This window comes from Macrotis lagotis, chromosome 2 (genome assembly GCF_037893015.1).
Source record: "Macrotis lagotis isolate mMagLag1 chromosome 2, bilby.v1.9.chrom.fasta, whole genome shotgun sequence".
In the NCBI taxonomy this organism is placed as follows: domain Eukaryota; kingdom Metazoa; phylum Chordata; class Mammalia; order Peramelemorphia; family Peramelidae; genus Macrotis; species Macrotis lagotis.
In genome coordinates this window covers 265496378-265521146 of record NC_133659.1, presented here as the reverse complement: position 1 = coordinate 265521146, position 24769 = coordinate 265496378, and the positions used below count along the sequence as shown (strand labels likewise).

At 36.1% G+C, this 24769-nt stretch overlaps 1 protein-coding gene across 1 annotated transcript in view; it reads right to left on the bottom strand.

Moving 5' to 3' along the window:
- Nucleotides 1-24769, bottom strand: part of MYRFL (myelin regulatory factor like) — a 173443-nt gene that overhangs the window by 136148 nt on the left and 12526 nt on the right. Inside the window, exon 2 of the mRNA XM_074221048.1 lies at nt 14086-14176. Coding sequence (XP_074077149.1) covers nt 14086-14176 — 91 coding nt within the window. The remainder of the gene's footprint in view (nt 1-14085; nt 14177-24769) is intronic.

Sequence of the window (24769 nt, the reverse complement as noted above, 5' to 3'; positions counted from 1 at the left end):
GGCCTTGGGCAAGCCACTTAACCCCATTGCCTTGCAAAAAACCTAAAAAAAAATACCCCTTAAATTCCTAGATTTCTAGAACAGATTATTAGAATAGAATAAATTCCAAAATTATCAGTATTTCTTCTAAGGGAATTCTCTCCTTAGATGCCTTTTAGGGGGGCAGAGCCAAGATGATGACAGGAGAGGATCATCTCATAGGTGCTCTCTCTCCAAACTTATAAAGTAACGACTCTAACTAAATTTTCGAGAGACAGAACCCACAGAGGGATCCAGTCAGGCAGTTCTCCAGCCCAAGGTAACCTGGAAAATAGCAGAAAAGCTCTGCTCAATGGGGTTAGAGGGGCAGTCCACCAGAGAGAAGGAACTTCAGCCTCCTGGAAGCAGCCTCAGGGCACTGGGAGCTCATGGGGGGGGGAGGTCTCCTGATCTACACCCCAGGGAGCACCTGGCAAAACTTGGGGGATCAGCAGGGAGACCTCTGCCAGAGCAAGCACAGTGAAGCCCAGCCCTCAGGGCACTCAGTGAGCATCCCAGATCCAGGAACCAGAAGCAGGAGCCCCCAGGAATGAATGCTGAACCTAGGTAGGGTCTTTCCTCTGTCCCTGAAGCAGGACTCTGGGGCTCTGACCACATTCAGATCCTGATCACAATCTAGGCCCCCCCATAGAGCAGCAGGGACCCCCCCCACCTCAGCCCTATGGCAGAGGGGAGTACTTGTGGTCATTCACAGACAAGGAGGAAAGACAGAGCTTCACACACTGAGATGCTGGTGGGGGGTTGTCCCAATAATACTCAAAAGTTCAGGAAGCACCCCAAAACCAGGCACAGGCTGGAGAAATGAGTAAGCTGAGAAAAAAGAGGAACACCATTGAGAAATACTTTGCCTCTGATCCCAAGAAGGATCAAAATACTCATTCTGAAGATGAGGAAGTAGAAGCTCCTGCATCTAAAGAAAAACAAAAATTGGGCTCAGGCTATGACAAAGCTCAAAAAAGGCTTTGAAAATCATGTGAGGAAGATAGAAGAAAAATTGAGAAAAGAAATGAGAGAGATGCAGGAAAAACATGAAAAAGAAGTCAGCAGTATAGTCAAGGAGATCCAAAAAAATGCTGAAGAAAATAACATGTTAAAAACCAGCATAGGTCAAATGGATAAAACAGTTCATAAAAGTTATTGAGGAGAAGAATGCTTCAAAAAGCTGAATTGAGGGGTGGCTAGGTGGCACAGTGGATAGAGCATGAGCCCTGGAGTCAGGAGTACCTGAGTTCAAATCCGGCCTCATACACTTAATAATTACCTAGCTGTGTGGCCTTGGGCAAGCCACTTAACCCCATTGCCTTCCAAAAAAAAAAGCAGAATTGGACAGATGGAAAAAAGAGATAAGAAAGCTCTCTGAGGAAAACCAATCCTTCAGATGTAGAATGGAACTGAGGGAGGCTGCTGTTTTTATGAGAAATCAAGATACAATCCTTCAAAACCAAAAGAATGAAAAATTAGAAGATTCCTTTTGGTTTATTTTGTTTTTTTATTTTTGTGAGTCAATCAGTGACTTGCCCAGGGTACCACAGCTAGTAAGTACCTGAGGTCACATTTGAACTCAGTCCTGACTCCAAGGCTAGTGGCTCTATCTATTGCACCACCTAGCTATTCCACCTCATAGTGGAATTCATAGTCTTAATGAATTAATTTCCACTCATTCCACTCTTGCCTATCTCTGCATAATCCAACTTTCCATGGGGAGGAAAAGCAGTATTCTCCTTGTGGTAGCTGGTCTTTTTGTTTCTACCAACATCCTATCTATCTTAACTTATCCAGACTCAGTTCTATATTCATCTTTACCTTCTTTTCTGTCTTCAGAGTAATCACTCCCTTTCTAATGTTTTTGGTCAGTACAATTAGGGCTTAATTGTATACTGTTCTGTTTATTCCCTAATTGCTTGATGTGTTATGAGAAGATACCAATCAATCCATCATGCATTAATGGCCTACTGGGTGCTAGATTCTAGAGCTACAAATACAAAAGTAGAGCCAATATTCTAACCATCACTGGCTGACTACCTGGGTTTCAATAAATACTTGGCTACCAAATTTATGACTAAAAAAAAGTAGAGTACATTATAAACTGCAAAATGAATGACTTTGACTATATTAAATTTAAAAGTTTTTGCACTAATAAAACCAATGCTGCCAAAATCATAAGGAAAGCAGAAAGCTTGTAAACAATCTTCACAGCTAGGAGTTCTGATAAAGGTCTCATTTCTAAAATACATAGAGATCTGCATCAAATTTATAAGGTTGCAAGTCATTCCCCAATTGATAAATGGTCAAAGGATATAAAGACAGTTTTCAAATGAAGAAATTAAAGGTACATAGTATCATATGAAAAAATGCTACAAATCATTATTAATTAGAGAAATGCTAATTAAAACAACTCTGAGGTATCACCTCACACCTATCAGATTGGAAAAGATGAAAAAAAAGGGAAAATGATCAATATTGGAGAGTCTATGGGAGGATTGGAACATTGATGCATCGCTGGTAGAGTTGTGAATGGATTACCCATTCTGGAGAGCAATATGGAACTATGCCCAAAGAGAAATAAAACTGTTCATACTCTTTGACACATAAATTGTAATTCTAGGTCTATATTCAGAAGAAATCATAAAAAATGGGACATTTCCCACATGTTCCAAAATATTCACATTGTATCATTTTGTAGTGGCAAAGAATTGGAAATTGAAAGGAAGCCCATCAATTGGGAAATGGTTGCACATGTTATGGTATAGAAATATTATGGAATATTATTGTTCTATAAGAAATCATAAATGGTTGGACTATAGAGAAGCATGGAATGACTTATGGGATCTGATACTGAATGAAGGAAGAAGAGCCAAGAGAACATTCTACACATTAACGACATTGTGGGATGAGCAACCTTTATGGAAGCAGCACTTCTCAGCAGTCCAGAGAGCTAGGACAACCATGTTAGACCAGCTATGGACAATGCTATCTCCATTCAAAGGAAGAAAAACAAAACAAAACAAAATTTTTTAAAAATGAAATAAAAAACCCTTCAGAATCTGATGAAAAGTTTATAAAAAAAAATCTCTTATGTATCTCTTTCCCTTAATCCTAATTCCTCATAATAATAATGACTGATCTGTAAACATGTTTATATATGTATGAACAATGTTAACCTGACCACTGCTGAAGGGAAGGGGGGGTGGGAAGGGAGGGTGGAAGAAAATTTCGTAACTTAAAAATATACATATGCATATGGGTGAATGTTGAAAAACTTTCATAACATGTATATGTGAAAAGAAAATATCAATAAAAAATTTTTAGATACTTGAGGTTGATGGAATGGGTTGGGGGTTTTATACACCACTAAGGGAAAAAAATAGAGAGTTACTCTGGCAAAAATACACATAGTTGGTTAAGTGTGATGATCAGAGTCACTTTATGAAGAGTAGCATAGGATAGAGTATCATCCCAGTGATGACAATGATAATCTAATAAAAATAATAAACATTTATCCAGCACCTATATTTATGTATTTACATAAACAGGTTTTGTGCTAAAAACTTTACAAATATTATCTCATCTGGTCCTCTCAATGACCCTGATAGGTGATTGCTATTATTGGCCCCAATTTACAGATGAGGAAATTGAGGCAAACAAGTAGTGATTTAGTCAAACAGCTCATAAGTATCTGAGTCTGGATTTGAACTCAGGTCTTCCTGATTCCAAATGAAGTGCTCTATCTATGGTAATATCCAGCTGTTCAAGTATAAGGGAGTTGAAGAATTGGTGAGGAGCTTTGTTAAATGATTCTTTGTGTAGGGGCAGCTAGGTGGCATAGTGAATAAAGCACCAGCCCTAGAGTCAGGAGTACCTGGGTTCAAATTTGGTCTCAGACACTTAATAATTACCTAGCTGTGTGGCCTTGGATAAGCCACTTAACCCCATTGCCTTGCAAAAAAAATGTTTCTTTGTGGGTCTAAATATTAGACATTACCTCAGCTATAAAAAGTTTGTACACACATGCCCACATGTACATACACACATATACAGAAACCTAAAATATGATATAGAGCAGCTTTTTCATATGTGAGGCCAGGAAAATTGGAATTTAGATCTTGCTGTTTACAAGCTGGGTGACTATGGAAAAGTCACTCAATAGCCTTGAGACTTTTTCCTCATCTGCAATATGGGAATAATTAATAACAAATAATATCCAAATAACAAGGTTGTATGAAATTCAAAAGATAAAATTTATATAAAGTGTTTTTCAAACTGTCAAGTGCCATGCAAAGTCCCCTACTGTTGTTGTTTAGATGACTTTATTTAGTAGATATTGCTAAAGATGGCACTTGGAGTTCACACTCATTGATCATTGACTATCTAGCCCTCTGCTAGACATTTCTGGAATAGCATATAATATTCAAAAGATTAAATTCCAGACTTTGAAGAGCTTCTTGAGAAAAGAAATGAAGCAAAGAGCTTTTCAAAAGAAAAAAATGCCATCTATGAGCAACTTCATGAAAGAATGCCCCAAATCATTAATAAATGAAATGCAAATGAAAACCTCTTTGAGGTGTCACTTCACACCCATCAGATTAGTAAATGCCACAAAAGGTGAAAATGATAATAGGTAGAGAAGTGCAAATGTAAGGAATTCTTCAACACCAGTTGTTATTGGTGGAATTATGAATTGGTCCAGCCATTTGGAATAATATTTAAAAATTCACTAATATATGCACATGTCTATATATAGATATATATGTATACATTTTTAAGCCAATGAAATCCTTTCTGGACATATGCCCCAAGCCAGTAAAAGATGAAGATATATATACATATATATATATATCATACTTACTCATATTTTTATTTATGGCATTATTTTTTATAGTTTTGAACAGTGAAAGTAGAGACCAATCAACCAGGTAATACCTGAACAAATTATTTTACATAAATGGAATACAACATTATTTTGTCATAAGAAATGATGAAAAGCATGATTTCAGCAAAATCTAGGAAGTTTTATGTGAAGTGATGAAGAATAAAGTAAAAGGAAATAAGAGGATAATTTATAAAATAAAATATGTTAAAGAAAAAACTTTAAAAGTCTTAAGAATTGGAGTGGCTAGATGACATAGTAGATAGAGCACCAGCCCTGGATTCAGGAGGACCTGAGTTCAAATGTGACCTCAGACACTTAATAATTACCTAGCTGTGTGGCCTTGGGCAAGACACCCCATTGCCTAGCAAAAACCTAAAAAAAAAAATTGTGTTCATGAATAGCCAACCCCAATTTCAAATGATCAATGATGAAACATACCATTTACCTCCTACCAGAGAAGTGACAGACTCTATTTTCAGACATGAACAATATGGGGTTTTATTTTTCTTGAATATACATATCTTTTTTTCCCCAGTGGATTGGAAGATCTAAGGAAGAGGCAAATGAGTAATAGAAAAAGAGAAGAGAGGAGAAAAAGTCATTAAAGTAACTTTTATGATGTACAAAAGAGAACAAAAAGAAGTTTAAGAAAAAAATTTAAGTGAGTTGGATAGTTTTGAAAATTATATTGAATTTATTATATATTTAAAAGAAAAAAGTTGCATATAATACAAATTCATTATTTTTTGTTTTGCTCTACATATGGAAATGAATATTTCATTGAGTATTAAAAGTCAGAATTTTTAAAATGATAAAAAAGAAAGTTATATAATAGATTATAAATTTATGTACAAACATCTTTTTTGTTATTCTCATTTTATTTAGTATTGTTAAAAATATTTTAAATTTTAATTTCTAAAAAAATTAAAGATAAATGGTATGCAAAATGATGCATATATTTTAAAGAACTATCATTTTAGGTATTACAAATTTACTTTGCTTGATTGGACTTAATTTTTACCTAGGGGCATCTACTACAGTAGGATGAGTCATTGGAAAATGATAAAAAAAGGAAAGGGAAGGGAAGGGAAGGGAAGGGAAGGGAAGGGAAGGGAAGGGAAGGGAAGGGAAGGGAAGGGAAGGGAAGGGAAGGGAAGGGAAGGGAAGGGAAGGGAAGGGAAGGGAAGGGAAGGGAAGGGAAGGGAAGGGAAGGGAAGGGAAGGGAAGGGAAGGGAAGGAGGGAGGGAAAGAAAGAAAGAAAGAAAGAAAGAAAGAAAGAAAGAAAGAAAGAAAGAAAGAAAGAAAGAAAGAAAGAAAGAAAGAAAGAAAGAAAGAAAGAAAGAAAGAAAGAAAGAAAGAAGGAAGAAAGAGGGGCAGCTAGTACAATGGATAGAGCACCTGCCCTGGAGTCAGGAGTACCTGAGTTCAAATGTGACCTCAGACACTTAATAATTACCTGGCTGTGTGGCCTTGGGCAAGCCACTTAACCCCATTGCCTTGCACACACACACACACACACACACAAAAAAAAAAACTAAAAGAAAGAAAAGAAATATAAACATAGGAAATGAAGATACAAAGTAGAAAAATGAAAGGAAACTACAACAGTATTAGTGACAGAGGGGAAAATTGAAGATAACAGAGAAAAGAACCTTATGGATTAGACTTTCAATCAAGTTTTGAGATTTGATACAATCTATTTCTCAATCCTCAAAACACCTGGCACTTTTATGTTCTAAAATTATTTTGTTCAACTTTTTTAATGGCTAAAAATAATACGCTCTCTAGTCAATATAAGAAAAGGGGGTGTTGAAGAGCCTAAGAAATTCAAACTTTAAGACTCTATATGTGATTATGTCTAAATAAATTGAGAAACGAATCAAGCACTGTGTTTTAAGCCAGAATTTCTTTGCTCATCAGTCAACCCTTTACTATAGACCTAAAAAGTCTTATGGGTCCAGAAACCTAAAATAAGTTTCTCAAAGAACTACCCACATTAATTGCTTCTCTTATTTTCTATTTCTCTATCAGTCTTTTACTTAAAGGTCTAGGATCTGAAATACATCACTGATAATGAGAATCTAAAACCTAGAACAAGAATATTCTAAACTCTTAAAGCCAAGCTTGAGGTCTAGTTGATACACAAAAGAAAACCAGAAGCCCATTTCACTTGTTCCTGACTTCCTGGTCTTGCTCCCACTACCAAGCCTAATCTGTGTCTCACAGATGGTAACCTTCTGGCAATGCAATAACTAGGAATTTTTGCACCTGAAACAAATGGTATTCAGGACAATACCCTCAATTGTAAGTAGGGAAAGTAAGGCATCTTAAAAAAATAAATAACCTGCCATGTGGAAGATTCCAATGCAACTAATTATTTTTACTAATTAAAGCTTAAACTCTGCTAACTTCAGTGCCCTCAAAATTTGGCATACCTAAAATCCATTATACCGGGGGGAAGTTTTCCTGCACTAATTATCACTTTGCTTTTTGGTTAAGCATAGTCCAAACCCTCTCTTCCATTTTGCAGTTATGTCTCTTACTCTCTTCTGTCTTTTAGTTAAATATCGCAAGTACCTATTACAGTTCCTGTATCTACTGGCCATAGAGAATTGCTTGGATGTTTACAATGTTTAAAGCAGAAATTCTTTACATTTTCTGTGTCATGGACCTTTTGCAATCCCTTGAAATCATTCTTGGAGTTCTTTAATTGTATAAACTAAACATTCAGAACTACAAAAGAAACTAATTATATTAAATAATTCTCAAACATATATATTTCTATATTACACACACACACACACACACACACACACACACACACATATATATATATATATATATATATATATATATATATATATATATATATATATATATATTTAATAAGTTAATGGATCTCAGGTTAACACCATGGTCTAAAGGAAGGGTGCAACTTCACAGGGAGGTAAAATGGTGGAGATTTTTCCCTTTTCAATCTTTAGCGTTCTCTACTAGTAGCAAAATAGTATTCTCCTGATCCAAATCCATTATAACCATATCCTGGATTATATCTTTCCTGAAGTTCTCTTCTTTCCTCATAAAAATTCATCCATCCTGTTTCTCATTTTGTCAGGTTCAATTAGTCCAATTCAGCAGTTTTCAATTAGTCCAATTCAGAAGTCTGGGGGTCCCTGAAAGCCTTTTGGGGGGGGTCTATGAGGTCAAGACTATTTTCATAATAGTACTAAGTCAGTTCATGCCTATAAAAAATACTCTTCCCTTTCCTAATTACATATCTGTGTGAGGCTGAATTTCTTCAACCACAACAACATATCTCAACAGATTGAAAAAAGAAATAGATATGACATTCCAGCTGTCTTCTATTAAATCAGACATCTAAGAGATTTGCAAAAAAAAATGCCATTCTTCTCTCTAAATGTTATTAGAATATAATATTTTCATAAAATGTTATTTATATTTACAGTTAATATATTTTTATTTTAAATGAATTAATAAACATTTTTAAAATGTATGTTTTAAAATATGATACAGTGAATATCAATAGATATAACTCCATAAATAAAAGCTAGAAAAGTATATGATGGGGTGATTCTAAAAAACAAAATTGGGTAGGAAAAAGTAAAAACATTATATTATAAAAATGGGGTGTAAAAGGAAGGACTAATACAGAGGAAGCAAGAGGGACTGAAGGGCTAGTAATGAAAGCTTACACTGAACTGTCAGTTGAAGAGGAAACAACATGCATATCTGGAAAAGTATAGAAGCCTTGTGAACATGAAGAGAAGTAAGAAAATTTGAGAACAGAGTTGGGGAAGGACTTTTTAGAGAAATATGTAGCTTGAGATTAGGGAGATTTGGGGAGGGGATGGGGGAACTCTTGGAAGAATGGATGAAGTGGGGGGCTGGGGTGGAAAGAGAAGTTAAGGTAAAGAGCAAAAAGAGGCCAAAAAAGAGAGGTTAAGAAAGAAAGTGGTAGTTAAAAATAAGATAGAGAAAAATTCACAAATAGTAATTATAATTTTGAATGTGAATGGGATATTTATAGAAGTTCTCTTTGTAGTGGCAAAGAAATGGAAATCACAGGGATCTCCATTAATTGGGTAATGGTTGAACAAGCTGTGATATATGGTTGTCATGAAATACTACTATAGTATAGGAAATAGTGAACTCAGTGATCTTAGGAAAACATAAAGAGACTTGCATGAAATAACAAAGAACAAAATGAGCAGAACCAAGATCAACAGTGTTTTAAGAACGACTGAGCAACTAAGCTATTTTGACCATCATAATATTCAAATTAAAAATAAAGTATATGTGAAAAAAAACACCATCTGCATTCCAAGAATAAACAGATAAATAGAAGTATCTCTAGAATTATTTTACATATATGTATATATACATACATTTGAGTGTGCGTATCTAATGGTAGTCATCTATAGGGCAAGGAGATAAAAAACAAAGAAAAAAATTGCATGATAATTCTGCTGCATTATTTAGAGGGAATAACATGTTGCACATAGTAGATTTATAGTTTCATGTACAATCATCTTTTTATCATAATGTATTATAGAAACGCTTGTTTTGTTCCCTGAATTGAAAATGAAATAATTTTTTTTAAAAAAAGCTCTTTCAGGATCCTCAATATTTTCAAGAGAATAAAGAAGTCCTAACACCAAGATGTTCAAGAACCTGCTGGTCTAAATAATCTTCACCTAAGATATTAATAGTTGGTAATGACTCAAAATATTGTTCATCCCTTGGATAAGTAATATTTTTATTATAGTCATAAACTTTCAACAGATAATGAGGCAATGAGACTGCATAGACCTAAGAAAGAGAAAACTCTTTTAGGATGGAGATGATACAAAGAGACACCATACTCTGAATAATAACGAAAGAAGATGATTGTGATATTCAAAGGAAAAATGCAGTAGGGATTAAACTAAGCTCATGACCCCAAGCCATATCTTGTATATTAGTTCACAAGAGAAAAATAATATGACTTAGAGGATCACTAATTATATTTTTAAAAATCTTAGAGCCCTGAAAAATCTGCCTGTAGAATCTCAAAATGAATCTTTTTTTTCTGGGGTTCCAGCTTAGCTCTGTTTCTTGGATGTCATGAACAAGCAGATATCACATATGTTTAATTTATTCCAGTTCAAACTGCCTTTCTGCTTTAAAAAATGATGTTGCTGTGGGGTGGAGCAGGGTCATTGAACTGTATAGTCCTCCTGTTATCAACTTCCATTCAGGACTGCACACATTTTTGCTCTGCTCCCCTTGATTTTTATTGCTATTCTAATAGTCTACGTTGACAAATGTTATCAAAATGAAGTACAGATTATCTGATCCTAGCCCAAGTATCTGTTTCTATGACCCTGAACTCTAACAATCTTTGTGAATTGTGACCCAGGTCAGTTATGAAAGCTGGTAGATAAATATTGGAATTACTTAACTCTCTTGAAATTCCTTCAGTTCCACTCCTAATGCCACAAAAAGAACAAGAAAAAGAGTGAGCAACCTTTTGGATAAATCATGGGATCATAGATTTAGAAATGAAGTACACTTGGTTATTACTGTATTCAGGAGCTTAAGTCACACTCAACTGTGACCCCATTTGGGGTTTTCTTGGCTGAGAGATTGAAGTGGTTTGTCATTTCCTTCTCCAGCTCATTTTATAGGTGAGGAAACTGAGACAAACAGGGTAAAGTTTATTGCCCAGGGTCATATAGCTATTGAGTGTCTGAGGACAGATTTGAACTCAGGAAGATGAGCCTTCCTGACTCCAAGTCTCACATTCTATCTACTATACTATCTAGTTACCATCCAAGTCCATCAAAATTCAATTCCTTCATATTACAGATGAGGACACTTAGCTGAAAAAAGCCAAATTGAATTGCCCAGGGTCATGAAGGTTGGGTATAGTCAGGATTTGAATACAGGTCCTCTGGCTCAGCACTTTTTTTAATTACTATAGCATATTTTAAGAATCCTTCAGGCATAATTGCCCCCACTAAGAACTAATGGGAACAAACCCTGCCTTACAATAAAAACCTATATTCCATAGGCTTGAAGCAGTTAAAAAAAATAGAAACTAAGAGATAAATTTATCCTCAAATCAAGTCAAGAATATATTACATTTTGGGGGGGTGGCTAGGTGGCATAGTAGATAGAGCACTGGTCCTGATAGAGCACTGGTCCTGGAGTCAGGAGTACCTGAGTTCAAATCTGACCTCAGACACTTAATTACCTAGCTGTGTGGCCTTGTGCAAGCCACTTAACCCCATTGCCTTGCAAAAACCTTAAAAAAAAAAAGAATATAATACATTTTAAAGTACTTTGGTTAATGAGGTAGTATACTGCCTAAGGTTGAACCTAGAGTCAGGAAGATTTATCTTTATGAGTTCAAATCTGACCTGAGATACTTGGTCACTGTGTGATCCTGATCAAATCACTGTTTGCCTCAGTTTTCTCATCTCTAAATGAGCTGGAAAAGGAAATGGCAAACCACTCCAGTATTTTAACCAAAAAAGCCCCAAATGCGGTCACAAAGAGTTGAACATGACTGAAAAAAATGACTGAACATCAATAATAGTAAGAATAGTCGGTACAAAATATCCCCCCCCCAAATCTATGAAATTACATCTTATAAGTATATACAATCCAGAGGAAAAAAAACACTCAAACTTTAAAAAGCACGTGCATAATTATAATATTGCTGAGCTCTTCCTACCACTTTCAATAACTGGACTTTAAGAAATGTTGTGACCAAACTAATCCATCATACTACTTACTACCTACCTGATGGTAAGCCTCTCCAAACTTATTAGAGGCAGTCCTCAGACAATGGACATTCCATCTATCAGTCTACACTCACAGCCTTTCAAACTTGGGAAAACCTGCCAGACTTTATGCTCAACTATAATTGTGGAATCAAAAACTGAGACAAGTTAGGTAATAATAATAATAATAATAATAATCCTAGCAGCTAATATTCCTATTTGCCTTTTTATACAGTCAGGATCTCATTTGATCCATAGACACAAAGCAAATGTCAGAGTGAGGAACCAACCTAAGCAGCTTCTTGGATCTGGTCTCTTCCTTCTCACTGGAATCTTGGCTTTGTGCTTGGACAAGTCCACTGCTTCATCTGTGGTTTCTCTAGCTAAACCATTGTACTGAAACTAGCCCTGTCTTTATTTCCTTCAAGCTTGTTGAGACATCACACTCATCTGCTGTGACAGGCACCTATAAATCTCTTGCTAATTGAGGACACAAACTTTCTCCTCCATGTTTACAGACTGAGATCCAGGGGACCATGAAATTCAGCCCTTGGCTTACCATTTGCCATTTTAGTCTCTAATAAAGAAAACCAAACCTGACTCTTCAAAATCATTTACTTAGATAGTGGTTCATTTCCTATCTCTTGCTTTCTCTTCCAAAGATCTGATGTTGAATTAAAAAAAAAAAAAGGTGAAAACAATATCTGTGCTTTCAAGCCCTTCCATTTCCTGACAAGAATTCCTTCATTTTACTTTGTAATTTGCCTCTGATGGAAGGCATCTACTTACCCCCGTTGCTACAGATGAGCAGTCAAAAAAATAAGAAAACTGAGGCCATAAGTCAATCAGGTATGACAGCTGGAAGTCAGCAAATGATTTGAGAGCATGAGGTACAAGTTCCAGCAAGTAAAATCCTGCACAATTGAGGTTTTAGGTATTTCTTCACCAAGAGTATAGAAGACCCCAGAATTCCAGTAATAATAAACCAAAAATGCATCCCTGGAATTTACTAAGGTGCCAGGTATAATTTCTGTATGGTTTGAAGATTTCCAAGAAGTGGTCACTTTTTCCTTTTACTAATTTTCCAAGTAAGTGGCTGATTCCACATTCAGCTAAAACCTAATTAAATAAGACATGTATGCCTGAGAGTCATCCCTAATTCAAGGATATCACATGTATCTAAATACTGTTCTCAGATGACTGGAAATACTATGGAGTCTAGATAAGCTAGACTACATATATAATTTTTGGTGAGTCATAGGATGAACTAGGTAAAAGGCACTAAGCAGGGCAAATGGACCTTTGTCCTGGGTTGCCAAAATTTAGAAAGCACTTAGTGGATTTGCATTGCTTCAAAGGGAAGAACCAACTAAGATTATAACTCAGGAAGCAAGAAGAGTTAGCTAACATATGATTTATATTGTAATTGTGATTTATATAAGATTATTATTATAATTATAATTATTATATCTATTATAATGTATATACATATATATTATAATCTAATAATCTACTGAAACCTTTTCTACTCTATCTGCTTCCCTGACAGCAGCCTCATCTATCCTGATATCTTCCCTCCTCCCCCTAGGGCTTTTGGCTCAAGGTCTTTCCCAGATGAATGTTGTAGATTGTATTCTAGGTAGCAAGATTACTACTTAGGAATCCATTTAAGGATAAGGTTTTCAGTGGATTCATGGTTCCTAAAATTGTATCTAATACAATTTCATTATAGTCCTAAATTTTATAAAAAGTGATTTATTCAGTATTTTCAAAAAGGAAATTAGTATTAAAGACACAGGTGTGTGTGTGTGTGTGTGTGTGTGTGTGTGTGTGTGTGTGTGTGTGTGTTTGAAGTGAATTAGAACATTTTGAAATTTTTCTACCCCTACCTCAATAAAGGCATCATTAAGATTTGATTTAGGGGCCAGGGTGGGGAATTAGAAAATGGAATAAAAGAACAAAGAATTATTTCTTGTGAGAGAGAAACCTAATTCCTCATTTAAAAATCAGTTAAGAATCAATAAACATTCATTATGTTCTTAATATGTGTCAGACACTATCAATTTGAAGTTATGTGGCAAAGTTTCAAAAACGAAGATGCAATGATTTCCTGATCCTTGGGAAAATAAGCCATCCTTAAAATCCAAGATTATACAACTCCCTTCTGTGAATTTAATCATTTAAATAAAACCCAAGGTCAATATTCCCGCAACTGATTGAACATATAAGTAAGCTCTGTTTACAGAAAGGTAGAAGATTCTGTAGTACTGGAATCCCTTGGGGGGACATTAGGAGTAGTTTTTGTGCCAATTGTACAGACAGACCCTACACCCCCCACAACCCCCAGAGGTCCAAAGGTAACGAGTCAGAATGGCATCTACTACTCACAAGTCTCCCAAATCAAAATCACTTCTCAGGAACTCTTCCAGCAGATGTGTATCCAGTACTGGGTTCCCCAGAGGTTCATTAGTTCCATGAGCTGAAAAACCAAGCAAAGACAGAAGGATTCCAGCAAAAGTTGTAACAAACAGGAGGAGTTGGACTGTAGTGGAGATTCCACTCCACTGGGAAGGGCAGCAGCTTCCTGAGTTCAAATCTGACCTCAGATGCCTACTAGCTGTGTGTCCCTGAGCAAGTCACTTCACCCTGTCTGCCTCAGTTTCCTCAAATGTAAAATGAGCTGGAGAAGGAAATGATGAACCACTTCAGGATCTCTGCCAAGAAAACCCCAAATGGGATCACAAAGAGTCTGACACTACTGAATGACTTAACAACACATCCAAACACTAAGCTTTGTTGTTACTTTATATTCCTTGAGGGTTCCTTGTCTTTCATCTCTATTTTTTCCCAGTTGAGATTTTATTTTGTTTTCACTTACATGCTACAAAAGTTTTTCAACATTCACCCACATGCATATGCATATTTGTAAATTGCATAATTTCCTTCCACCCTCTCTTCCCACCCCCCCCACCCCTCAGCATCGAACTGTCTGGTGAACATTGTACCTATACATTTCTGGTTAATATGTTTACATTAGTTATTTTCTGTATGAGGAATTAGGACTAAGGGAAAAGAAAGAAAACCATGAGATAAGGAGGAAAAGCATAAGAGAAATTTTTAAAAAGTGAACATAGTGTTCATTCAGATTCTTTTGTTTTCTGTTTTGTTTTGTTTTGTTTTGTTTTGTTTTGTTTTGTTTTTCTTCATCTGGACGAGGATACCATTTTCCATAACAGGTTTCCCAGGGTTGTCCTAGCTCTCTCAAGCACTGAGGAACTTTTCACTTCTTTTTACATCCCAGGTGCATGGTATAGTGCCTAACATATAGTGGGCGCTTAATAAATATTTATTGACTGACTAGAAATACTTTTAGCACCTTCTAAGTTTGATCTCATGGTGCAAAACCCTTAGATTACCACCTAGTAATTCATTGTCTTTTCAATCATATCTGACTCTTCATGATTCCATTTGGGGTTTTCTTGGCAAAGATCCTGGAATGATCTGTCATTTACTTCTTCAGCTCATTTTACAAATGAGGAAACTGAGGCAAACAGGGTTAAGTAACTTGCCCAGGGTCACACAGCTAGTAAGTCTCTGAGATTGGATTTGAACTGTTAGTTTACACTTTTAGAACTATGAAGTTGACCATTATAAATTTAGAAGGAATCCTAATAAAACATGAGGTTTTTTACCCCAAGACTGCCATAAGGCATTGCCATAAGAAGACACTGTCCTACAAATTTACACTGATGAAAATTGATAGACATTAAGAGAGAACATGATAAGGAGATTAAAAAAAACTTCAGTTATACTTTTGGAACAAGCCCAACATCATTTCATTTAATGAAAGTAAAAGAACACTGACCAATGAAATGACCACAGTATTCAAATACATATATTCATTTAGAGTTTATCTTAGGAATATGGTGAGAGAGAGAGAGACATATACCATATATAGTTTCTGCCAGAATGCTTTTCAGTTTTCTCAGAAATATAGTCCAGTAGTGACTTTGGAGGTTTATTAAACACAAGACTATTATGCTTCTTTGCTTGTTTATATACCTAATTTGTTCTACTGATTAATCTTTCTATATCATAACTAGTAATAAATAATTCCAATATTTATCTTTGTAGTAAAATTTGAAATCTAGAACTGCTAGATCCGCTTCCTTTCCACTTTTCCCCCCATTATTTTCCCTGGAGTGTCTTGCTTTTGGGGGGTTTTTTTGGTTTTTACAAGGTAATGGGATTAAATGACTTGCCTGAGGTCACACAGTTAGGTAAGTATTAAGTGTCTGAGGCTGGATTTGAACAGGGGTCCTCCTGACTCCAGGCCATTGCTCTATCCACTCTGCCACCTAGTTAATTCCTCCAAATAAACTTTGCTAATTTATTTCTGAGCAACTAAGTAGTCCTGGACCTGGAGTCAGGAAGATGCTTCTTCTTGAATTCAAATCCGGCCTCAGACATTTACTAGTTGTGTGACCCTGGGTAAGTCACTTAACCTTAAATACCTCAGTTTCCTTATCTGTAAATTGAGCTGGAAAAGAAAATGGCAAACCATTCAAGTGTTTTCACCAAGAAAATTCCATATGGGGTCAAGAAGAGTTGGAAACAACTAAAATCAACACAAAATTATTTCTGACTTTTTAAAATAATCATTTGATAGTTTGATTGTTAAGGTCCTTAATAAATAAATTAATTTAGATACTAATTTCAACCTACTCATGGGCTATTTACATCTTCAATTACTTGGATCTGATTTTTGCATAAAGAGAGCTTTTCTTGTACTTTTATAGTTCCTTTGTATCTTAGCAGGTAAAATTCTAAAGCATTTTATATATCCTATAGTTATTTTAAGTATAGTATATTTTTCTATCACTTTCTGTTGGAGTTTGTTGGTAACATAGAAAATGCTAAAGATTTTATGTGGAATTATAAACAGCAACTTTGCTGAAGTTATTACTTCAATTATTCTTTAGTTGAAGCTCTAGAATTTTCTAAGTAAATATCTAAAAAAAGTAAAAATTTGGATTACCTTTTGCATATGTTTATCCTCTTGTTTTAGTTTTTCTCTTGATTACTTTATTACATGATTGATTTATCCCTGATCTTCTTGGAAAGGCCTTTGGCTTATCTGCATTATACAAAATGACAGCTCTTGGTTTCAGATATGTACTACTTATCAAATTAAAGATAGTTCTATTCTAACAGAAATAGATGCTATGTTTTATCAAAAACTTTCCCCACATTTAATGATATAATTTTTGTTTTTGCATGTAATCTCATCTATCACTGCAATAGTTTTCCTTCTGTTAAAGTAATCCTGAATTCTTGATACAAATCCAACTTGATTATATGTGTTAATAATTAAGAAATACTTTAATCATTCTAAATACCTTATTTAAAATATTTGTATCAGTGTCCATTAGGGATAGTATTCTATAATTTTCTTTGTTTTGACTCTCTCCTCTTTAGATATCAAGACCATATTGATGTCATAGAATAAATTTGATATGACCCTTTCTTTTCCTTTTTTTCAAGCAGTTCATGTAATTTTGCAATCAGTTTTTCTTAGAATTTTAAGCAAAATTCACTAGTAAAACCATCTGGTCTTGGTTGTTTTTTTTGGTTTTGGAAATTCATTTATCATTTGTTCAATTTCCTTTTCTGAGATTAAGTCTCTATTTCTTGTTGTGGTTATCTGTGCATTTTATATTTGTATAACTATGCAGCCATTTTATTTAGGTTGTCAATTTTATTGGCATATAATTGGCAAATTAGTCCTAAAAATTACCTTTATTTATTTGTTATAAATTTTCTTCTTTGGCCTTTATGAGATTGCTTTCTATCAGAGGGAGGGGAGAACGAAAAGAGGGAGGGGGGAAATGTAAAACTCAAAACCTTGTAAAAAAATGGTTGGTGAAAACTACTGCTGCATGTTGTAGGAAAAACAACTAAATAAAACTATTTTTTAAAATGTTTTCTGGTGGCTAGGTGGTGCAGTGGATAGAGCACTGGCCCTGGAGTCAGGAGTGCCTGAGTTCAGATCTGTCCTCAGACACTTAATAATTACCTAGCTGTGTGAGCTTGGGCAAGCCACTTAACCCCATTGCCTTGCAAAAAATAAAAAAATAAATAAATGTTTTCCTCTTTCATACTATTTTCCTTTTTTACATCAAATTACCTATTGGTTTATTTAATCATAATTTTAAACTAAACTCTAGTTTAATTATTAATTTAATGAGTTCTTTAAACTTTCATTTTTGTTCATTTCTTTTTAGATTTTTCAGGATACTATTTTTTTGCTCAAATGAGGTTTTTAAATTTGCCGCTTTTTTAATTTTCTAGTCTCATGCACAATTCATTTATGTAGTCTTTCTTTCCTATTGAAGGTATTTAGAGGCATAAATTTTCCCTAAGAACTAGTTCAAATATATCCTAAAATTTGGGGTATGTTGTGTCATTTTTGTTATTATCATTAGTAAAATTATCTGTTATCTCTATGATTTGTTGTTTGAATGTACCATTTGTTAGGATTAAACTATTTAGTTTCCAGATGATTTTTAATCATTTCTTCAGCGGATCTTTACTAATAATAATACATTCATTCACTGTAGTCAGTAAAAGATTCATTTAAATATTCCTATCTTTATGCAGTTGTTTGTGAGGTTTTTATGCTCTAAAATACACAACCAATTTGTGTAAAGGTACAAAATACTTCAGAGAAATATGTATATCCATTTCTACTCCCATTCAATAATAAATAGGAGTCTATAGTTTAACTTTTCTAAAATTCTATTAGGGACCTAAACTAATTTTAAATGTGGTTTTAGTTAGATTTGTCTATGTCTGAAAAGATAAATAAGGTTCCCATCCTCTACTATTAAAAATGCATTGTATGTTTTCCCTTTAGCTCATTTAACTTTTTTTTTAGGTATCTAACCACTCTGCCATTCATGTCTCATATGATAAGCACTGCTAACGATATGTTTCAGCATAACATAATTTCCTATTTTATTTAAACAAGTCTCTTTTTTGCTATTGACTTGTCTGACATATCTCTATCATTTCATATTTTGCTCTAACCCTTATCTCTATATGAATCTTTATATTTCAAGTGTATTTCTTATACAAACATATTGGTGGATTCTTATTCCTAATACATTTTGCTATCATCTTCTGTTTTATGAGCAAATTTATCTCATTCACATTTACAATTATGTCCATTAATTTTGCATTTCCCTCCAATCCATTCCCTTATACTTTTTTCCTCTCTTTATTTCTAAGCAAAAAAGATGGTAATAAGAGAGGAAAATGTGTTTGCCATCAGGGCACTATGCTTAATACAATTTGGTTCCACTCTCCTGCTTTTATTCTTTTCTCTCCAGCCATATATTCTTAAAGTTTCCTTATTTTGTTTTAAAACCCAAGTCATGGGGGGGGGGGGGGGGGGGGGGGGGCTAAGCCAAGATGTTGACAAGATTGGATCATGTCTTAGGCGCTCTCACAAATCTTTGAAAGTAAAGACTTTAACTAAATTTTCCAGAGACAGAACCCACAGATGGACCCAGTGAAGCAGTTCTCCTACTCAAGGTAACCTGGAAAAGAGCAGAAAGGCTCTGCTCCCCGGGGTCAGAGGGGCAGCCCGCCAGAGGGGTGGCCCACCAGAGTGAAAGAACTTCAGCCTCGCAGAGGCAGCCCCAGGGCACTGGGAGCCCCGGGCTCACAGCAACAGGGGAGTTTCCTGAGCTATACCCCAGGGACCAGCAGGCACAACCTGGAGGAACAGGGGGGGACCTCTGCCAGAGCCAGAACTTGACATCCAGCCCTCAGGGCACACAGCGAGCAGCATGGCCACCACATTCCAGATCCAGGAAACAGAAGCAGGTGGAGCTGGTAAGCAGGAGCCCCCAGGGCTTGAGCGCATTGAACTCAGAGAGGGGAGTGAAGAGAGAGAGAGACTGCAGAGCTCTGCCCCTGGAATAGGACTCTGGGGCTCTGAACACATTCAGATCCTGATCACAGTCTAGGCCCCCCCCATAGAATAGCAAGGGCCCCCCCCCCTCAGCCCTGTGGCAGAGGAGGGCACATATTGTCATTCACAGACCAGGAGGGAGGACAGAGCCTCACACACTGAGATCCTTGTGGGAGTGTCCCAAAAACTCAGGAAGTACCCCCAAAACAGGCTTAGGCTGGGAAAATAAGCAAGCAGAGAAAAAAGAGGAACACCATTGAGAAATACATTATCTATGATCCTAAGAAGGATCAATATACTCAGTCTGAAGATGAGGAAGCACAAGCTCCTGCATCTAAAGACTCCAAGAAAAACAGAAATTGGGATCAGGCCATGACAGAGCTCAAAAAAGACTTTGAAAATCAAATGAGGGAGTTAGAAGAAAAAGTGGGAAAAGAAATGAGAGAGATGCAGGAAAAACATGAAAATGAAGTCAGCAGCCTAGTCGAGGAAATCCAGAAAAATGCTGAAGAAAATAACACGCTAAAAACCAGCTTAGGTCAAATGGATAAAACAGTTCAAAAAGTTATTGAGGAGAAGAATGCTTTAAAAAGCAAAAAGAGATAAGAAAACTCTGAGGAAAACAAATCCTTCAGACAAAGAATAGAATTCAGGGAGATTGATGAATTTATAAGATATCAGGACTCATTACTTCAAAAACAAAAAAATGAAAAATTAGAAGAAAATGTGAAACATCTCATTGAAAAAACAACTGATATGGAAAACAGACTTAGGAAAGATAATTTAAAAATTATTGGAATACCTGAAAGTCATGATCAGGAAAAGAGCCTTGACATCATTTTAAAAAGAATTACTACAGGAAAATTTCCCTGATATCCTAGAAGCAGAGGGCAAAATAGAAATGGAGAGAATCCACCGATCTCCCCGAGAAAGAGATCCCCAAAAAACCAACCCTCATGAGTATTATAGCCAAGTTCCAGAACTCCCAAGTCAAAGAGAAAATATTACAAGCAGCCAGAAGGACACAATTCAAATATCATGGAGCTGCAGTCAGGATCACACAGGACTTAGCAGCAAATGCCTTAAAAGCTCGTAGGGCTTGGAATATAATATTCTGGAAGGCAGAAGAGCTTGGAATTCAACTGAGAATCAACTACCCAGCAAAAATGAATGTCCTCTTCCAGGGGAAAAAGATGGACTTTCAATGAACCAGGGGAATTTTAAATGTTCCTGTTGGAATGGCCAGAGCTGAACAGAAGGTTTGATCTTCAAATACAGGACTCAGGTGAAGCATAGAGATTGGAGGAGAAGGGGAAAATATGAGGGACTTAATGATGATGAACTGCATGTATTCCTGCATAGAAAAATGATACTGATAATACTCATATGAGCCTTCTCAGTCAATGGAGCAGGTAGAAAGAGCTTTTATAGTTGAAGCACAGGAAAAAGCTGAATTTGAAGATAAAATATGGTGTAAAAATGGAGTCAATAGAAAAAAAGGGAAATGTAATGGGAGAAAGAAAAAGGATAGGGGGAATAGGCCAAGATATTTCATATAATAAGATTTTTCTGTATTACAATGAGCTATTGCAATGATATGGAAGGGGGGAAGGCAAGGGGGAATGAGGGAATCTTCGCTCTCATCAAGGGTGGCTAGGAGAGGAAACAGGATATATACTCAATGGGGTATAGACATCTGGAGTAAGAAGGGGGAACAGGGGGAAGGGGGGGGATGTGAGTGATGGAGGAGAGGATGGACCATGGGGAGAGAGTGGTCAGATATAACACATTTTCTTTTTCACTTCTTGCAAGGGGCTGGGATTGGATGGCCTGTCCGGGACCATAGGGCCAGGTGGATGCTGGGCCTAAGGGGTGGTAGGGGGGCTCAGGGCCTCTTGGCCCCAGGGCCAGGGATCTGTCTGCTACACCACTCAGCTATCCTACAGCAGAGTCAGAGTGAAAGGAGAGAGAAAATATAGTACATGGTAGTGGAGAAATAAGAAAGGAGGGAGTTGTGATCAGCAATGACAATGGTGGAAAAATATGGAAGTAATTTTTGCCATGGACTTATCATAAAGAATATGATCCACCCGCGACAGAGTTATTTGTGTTGGAACAAAGACTCAAGCACATTTTTTATTATTATTATTTGGGGGGGGCAGGTGCAGGGCAAATGGGGCTGGGTGGCTTGCCTGGGACTGCATAGCAGGGTGATCTTTGGGTGTCTGAGGCCGGATTGGGACCCAGGTGCTCCTGGCTCAAGGGTCAATGCTCTGTCTGCCACGCAGTCACCCCTACTATTATTACTATTTTATTTTATTTTGGGTCTTTTTTTTCTTTTGGGGGGTTTTTGCAGGGCAGTGGGGTTGGGGTGGCTTGCATGTCACATGGCTGGGTGATTGTTGGGTGTATGGGGCCGGATATGGGTTCAGGTGCTCCTGGCTCCAGGGCTGGTACTCTGTCCATTGAGCCACCTGTCCATACCTACAATTATTATTATTATTTTTATTAATTTTAATTTTTTTCTCTCCCCTTTACTTTATCATTCAAGTGAATCTATATTTTTAGGGGGAGGGGTATTTTGTTGACTCAAACAAGAATATTTTATTAATGTATAAAAAACATTATTTGTACAAAATGAGAATAAATATTAAATATTGAAAAAAAACCCAAGTCATAATGCCCCCTTCTCAGTTAGTTTTATTACCAAACCCTCCTTAAATATACCCTACTTCTTACTCTCCCTGTTCCCTCTCCTCATAATCTCTAATTTCTCTATTAAGTGGAATATATTTCTCTACTCAAGTCTATGTATATATGTATTCTTGTTCAGTCATTTTTTCAGTTAAGTTCAACTGTTCTTAACCCCATTTGGGGTTTTCTTAGCGATAGAAGAGTGATTTGTCATTTCCTTCTCCAGATCACTTTACAAATGAGGAAAATAAGGCAGACAAATTTAAGTGACTTGTCCAGGGTCACATAAATAGTGTCTGAGGTCATATTTGAATTCAGGAAGAGGATTCTACCTGACTCCAGGACCAGTACTTTATCTGCTCTGCCTCTACCTCCTTCAAAAACATTCTATTAAAGGTAAGGTTCAAGTTTCAACTGTTCTCCCCAACTTTTCCTCCTTGTTGTATAGTCTGCTACTTGTATACCCCAATTATGGGAAATTATTTCACTCACTCTTCCTCTCCCTTTCCCTCTCCCCCCAAGATTTGCCTTTTCTTCTTTAAGATAATCAAAACTTAATAAAACCACTCCCATATCCTCTGACTTAATTATGATCCCTGTCATTATTACAGCGTTGAGGGAGCATTTGTAGTTTAATTTTTGTAAAGCTCTCATGTTCAGCATATATACAAATAAAAAATATATAATATTATACATATAAATACATATAAGTATATAAATTATTTTTGAAATATGGGATATATTACATAGGTAGAACACATGTAAAAATACATTAGGTGACGGAGATACAAAGAAATACATCAGATAGTCTCTCTCTCCTCAAGGAACTCTCAAAGGGGGGGAAGATAACACATTAAAAGAAACTGAAAGAGAATCTAAACGGTATCCAGTATTATAAAAATCTTGTGGCAGAGTAGGAAATGATCCAAGGAGGGATGAGTTACAGAGTTGATGTCATTTTGTAGAATGATCCATTTCTGGATCAGGAAGTTCAAAATGCTAAGGTAAAGTGCCCTGGCATCTTTAAATGGTGGAGGATCTTGGAGGATTTCTCTAATATTTCACCTTTCACCCTCTCTAGCAAGGGAGGGAGGACCCCAGGAGCATGTAGTGATGAAGACATTGAGTTTATCTTTCCAACTGATGAGTTTCTGAAGATTTTTTTTTAAGTCGAGGTCGAGGTGAATGCCTTGAGAATCCTTCTTAAATGGTGGAGGATCTTTGCAATATCTGCCTTAAACTTTCTCCAATGAGAGAGAAGGAGAGCTTGTTCGATTTAAATTTTCCAAGGTTCTTAATTTATTGTTTTGGGTTTTTTTCCATCTGAAAGGGTCACTTTGAGGTCTCCAACTATTAATGTCTAATTGATTATTATTAATTAGTTATTAATGTCTGATTCTCCTTTAATTTCATTGATTTGTCTTTCATATATTTACTTACCATGTTACTCAGTGCATATATACTAAATACTGATGTTGTTTTATTATCCAAGAAGCCTTTAAGTATAATATAATTTCTCTTCTTGATTCAGCTATGGCTATATTGTTGCTACTCTTACTGTTGTTTGGCATCAAAACACAGTTCAAAAGTTCCTATCAATATGTCTAGTCAGTTAGATGATAAAAACTATCAGTAAGGCAAGTAACTATAACACATTAACCCTCCTCTCTTTCCCTTTTTCCTATCCTCTTTTTCTTCCCTCCCTTCTTCTTTCCTTCTTTTACAATTCCTAGTGTCAACCTTAAATAAAAAGATATTTTGGAGCCTAGCCCAGCCAGATAGTTGTAGACTTGATTTGTCTTTTCTACTGACTTCGTCACATGAAAAGGTTTAAGGTCTATTTGATTTAGAGTTAGATAACTCCTTTTAACTTCAGGGAGCCCTTGATTTTCCACTTGTGTTTCCTTTTCAAGACATTTTTGAGGGGGCTCCATGCTAATAAAGAACAAAAAGCTATGTGAATCTTAACTCCTCCCGTCTACAAAATCATCTGGGTCTGCAATGGGGGGAGGTGTTGTTGTTCTCAAAAAGGACCGTGATGTCAGGAAGTTAATGCCATGGCAAGCATGCGAATTGAATATAAGTGAGGGAGGGCTGTGCAAAGTCACCAGCCTCACCTTTTCCTCCAGAGCTAGATGAGGCCAGAAGCCAGTTAAAAATCAGGATAATTGGAAATGGCCCTGGATGCAGTGGGAGACCTTGGTCTTTCTAAGCTAAGGTTGTTAACAGATCTGAGGTTGCCTGAGGCCATGCCCAATCAGACACTGAGGCTAGATAAGAAAGAATTGAGGCAAAGACTGGCCTTTTATCTAGTCAAAAGAAAAATCAGTCTAAGAAGGGAAGACCTTGTGGTTTCTGGCCAGAATAGAAACAACTTTTTTATGTTCATTCCAAGCCAAT